We start from the raw sequence: 3,359 nt of genomic DNA on the forward strand, positions 1-3,359 counted from the left end.
ACTAATGTTCTTCGTGACATTAGATTCAAGGGACAACCACATATATTAGAGATCATATTTAACTATAATAATTGATTGAATTAGTTCACTAAATACAACTATAGCCCGCCCTAACGAAGACAGAGTAATAGTATTAACTATAATAATTGATTGAATTAGTTCACTAATAAATAAAAAAGAAGACTATGTGATCTATTTATAGCCCGCCCTACAAAGATAAAGTAAAAATAAGCTAAAGATTATAAAAGTAAATTAATCTAATCCTATACAAATACCAAACTAAATTACAAGTAAGGATAACATATAGTAACAAATAAAATACCTTTCCTGGATGCAATAATTAATCGAATTCACTACAAAGGTTGAAAAGTCGAAGTCCATAAAACAAGTTTTATTACAAAGAACAACTAAAGAAGGAAAAAGGATTGAGGGGAATGGGTTGAACAGTTCCATACTTCCACATCAACTGTTCAATCTATCAGTGATTTGAACTCCTACTTTAACCTTCTACAGCTGCATTTTTACAAATTCGACATCTGGATATGTTTCTCCGTTCCCAGTCTTATCGAATTGACGTAATTGGGAGGACCATGAGCCGAAAGCCCCGGAATTGCCAAACCAATCAACCGCATCACAATCCCTTCCCAACTCTCCTTGTATTCCGGCCCGTATGCCATTCCCATCGTCATGCCTCTCGCCAATTCCCACACAGCATTCAGATGCTCCGGAATCAGGTACCACAATCCATAGTCGTTCCTATTTGGTTCTTCATCCACTTTCTTCATTCAACAGAAAACCAAATCAATAGTCAAAAGTCAAAACAAAATACCATTACACAAAGAGAAGATTCAGTGTCTCAAATACGAAATTGAACTCACTTGCTTCACAAAAAGACTGTCGTAGTAAAGGCACACTCCGAAATGCTTATACAAGAAGGTTTTGTTGTCATATGGCAACCTTGGAACTATGTCATTACAGTAAACAACCCTAAAATATCTGGGATTTGGTTGTTGTAATTTCGATTCCATATACCTCCCTAATTCCCTGTTTCCGACTCTTGGTTGTCCGAATGTGTGTACACCTATCATCCTCTGTAAAACCTCGTCTTCTTCATGAAACACGAGGACAATTGGGAACAATATCGCAAGAGCACCTCCTAGGCTATGTCCAGTCACCATAAACTTTGCATTTTTATGCTCGTTCAGTAAGCTCTTGAGCTTGCTCCTCACAGCAAGATACGCACTCAACTCCCCCATTTCTGGAAGAAGCTTCTTGGGTTCTTCTTCGTTTGTTGATTGAAGCTTTATGTTTGTTGCTTGAAGAAGTTGTTGGAAAGAAGATGTATTTATTCTGTTTCCTAAACCCATGGCTTCCAAGAATCCCATGTGGACTTTTCCTAGTTTTGGAATCTCGTACCATGAGTAGTCAAAATCAGTAATCCAGTCGTCTGCATCGAATGGCTCTGTTCCTCTGAAACTGATCACTATCAAGTTTGCATCTTTTGGCTTGTCACTGAATATGAACACTTGGGTGGATCGCTCCTTTTGATAATCTGTCAATCATATCAAGAATGTCAACATGAAAGGATTCCAAAAGGGTTCTTCTCAAATCTCAAGGACGTTTAATACATGTAATTTCGTACCATTCCAGCAGTTGTAGAAGTCGATAAAGTGCATCTGTGATGAATGACACAATGGTTAGCGATTTAGCATCTAGTAAGCATTTGGATTCTGGAGTGAAGGAAATAGGAAAGATGAGGAAGAGGAAGCATGCCTTCCAATGTTGATTCACCACGTTCTTGATAACGATAGCATTCTCGTAAGCCAATTTGGAAGCCATCATACAGAGATCCATTAGAGACCTATTCCCGGCATCTAGTTGAATGGCCGGAGTTCCATCATTTCCGACCATAAGGTCTATCCGGCCATCAATATGCCCGATTGTACTGATATATGTTGCTGATCCTCTCACTGGAATTACCATCTTTCCTGTTTATCAATTATTATTTCAGAGGTTTCGAAAACACTATTGCCACTCGCCATTGAAATCGAGCAATATAAAGCATGAAAAATAAAATTCGATATAAGGGGAAGGGAAATTTGACTTTACCTTGTAGAAGATTGAAGAGCAAACCAAGGAGGCCGCCATTGAGGGAGAGCAAGTTTAGTAAGAAGTCGACAACGTAACCGGTCCATTCCATTGGCTTACCAAAAAACTTAATCAACTTCCTCATTACTATCGATACTATGATCACCCACCTATGGGCCGGCGTCTCTCCGCCTCCTCTGTCGCCGCCCACCGACAGCTCCTCATGGAGGGTTTGTTCGTCGGAAGTCTCGAAGAACTTTGCCCCGCTAGCTTTGTTGCCCAAGATTCCGTATCTGAAAAGGTCGGTAATTCCGCCATTTTCAGGCTGCACAATCAAGTACCTAAAATTGTCGCCATCTTCGGTAGCCATTGTTGCCTTGCTTCTCTGCGAAGGAAATGATGTGGGTCTGGTTTTTTATAGTTTGTAGAGTAGTAAGCAACAAGACTCAAGATAGTCAAGTGAACAAGCGGTGGTGATGGTGATGGAAGAAATAAGCGGCCCAATCAACAGAATGTGTCAGGATTCCATGGCTGGTTTCGTCATTAGTGGACCACCTAGTAACAGAATATGCATATGGGCCAACTTACTTATCGGATAACATGATGGACCCGGATATATCCATATTATCCAAGCATTTTCTTTATCGTCGAACTTCATTAATTATCAAATTATGCTTTTAGATCATAAAAAAATCCAAGTTGTTTCCTGTTCTCATATGATACAATGTTATTTAAAATTGATATAGAACACAACAAAAATCTAAACGGGTTAGTTATTCATTTTTAATAAGCATGGAGTTTAACAAATAAAGTGGAGAGTGGATCCGGAACTGGTTTGAATGAAAACTGGTTTTTGCAAATCCCAGGTTTGACCCAATTCGACCAGACATTACTAGTGCGGTATTCTAGTTGTTGAACCATATTGAGATCGGTTCTTAGAAATCGGTTTGAAAAACTGTTGTAAACTAGCTAATTATAATGGACTTTTTCAATTTGTTTATATTTGAAAGGCTATGTAGACATTTATGACATATCTATGCCTAAAATGGCTTTTTCGTCTTTATGCGCATGTTAATTGTGTTAATTTCATAACACCACTCAAAACACTCAAAACGCTCTCTAGTATCACAATATCGACTATTGTTGCAATCTCGGTAACTTGTTATTTAGTTCTCTTCTTAAATCTCTCATACTCTCGTGTATAATTGTCTTGTGTTCCCATAATGTCTCATATTATATACTCTCAGTTATTTAGTTTTTTCGTATTTCAA

At 38.3% G+C, this 3,359-nt stretch overlaps 1 protein-coding gene across 1 annotated transcript; it reads right to left on the reverse strand.

The window, feature by feature from the left end:
• Nucleotides 1–304: 304 nt before the first annotated feature.
• Nucleotides 305–2,557, reverse strand: LOC145107906 (alpha/beta-Hydrolases superfamily protein). Its single transcript, XM_079044865.1, has 5 exons — nt 2,110–2,557; nt 1,774–1,988; nt 1,643–1,676; nt 879–1,552; nt 305–779 (listed from the first exon to the last, which is right to left on the reverse strand). Exons 1-5 carry the CDS (start codon nt 2,456–2,458, stop codon nt 522–524), a joined length of 1,530 nt encoding a protein of 509 aa, XP_078900991.1. The 5' UTR covers nt 2,459–2,557; the 3' UTR covers nt 305–521.
• Between the last annotated feature and the right edge of the window lie 802 nt (nt 2,558–3,359).

Source organism: Lactuca virosa, chromosome 4, assembly GCF_052849685.1.
Source record: "Lactuca virosa cultivar CGN04683 chromosome 4, Lactuca_virosa_CGN04683_v6, whole genome shotgun sequence".
NCBI lineage: Eukaryota > Viridiplantae > Streptophyta > Magnoliopsida > Asterales > Asteraceae > Lactuca > Lactuca virosa.

Bases quoted from the DNA above. Each gene is read 5' to 3' on its own strand.
- LOC145107906 (XM_079044865.1), bottom strand. From the start codon at position 2,458: ATGGCTACCGAAGATGGCGACAATTTTAGGTACTTGATTGTGCAGCCT. The intron at 1,989-2,109 runs GTAAAGTCAAAT...ATTGATAAACAG, and splicing joins GCTCTTCAATCTTCTACAAG to GAAAGATGGTAATTCCAGTG. The intron at 1,677-1,773 runs GCATGCTTCCTC...CATTCATCACAG, and splicing joins TGGTGAATCAACATTGGAAG to ATGCACTTTATCGACTTCTA.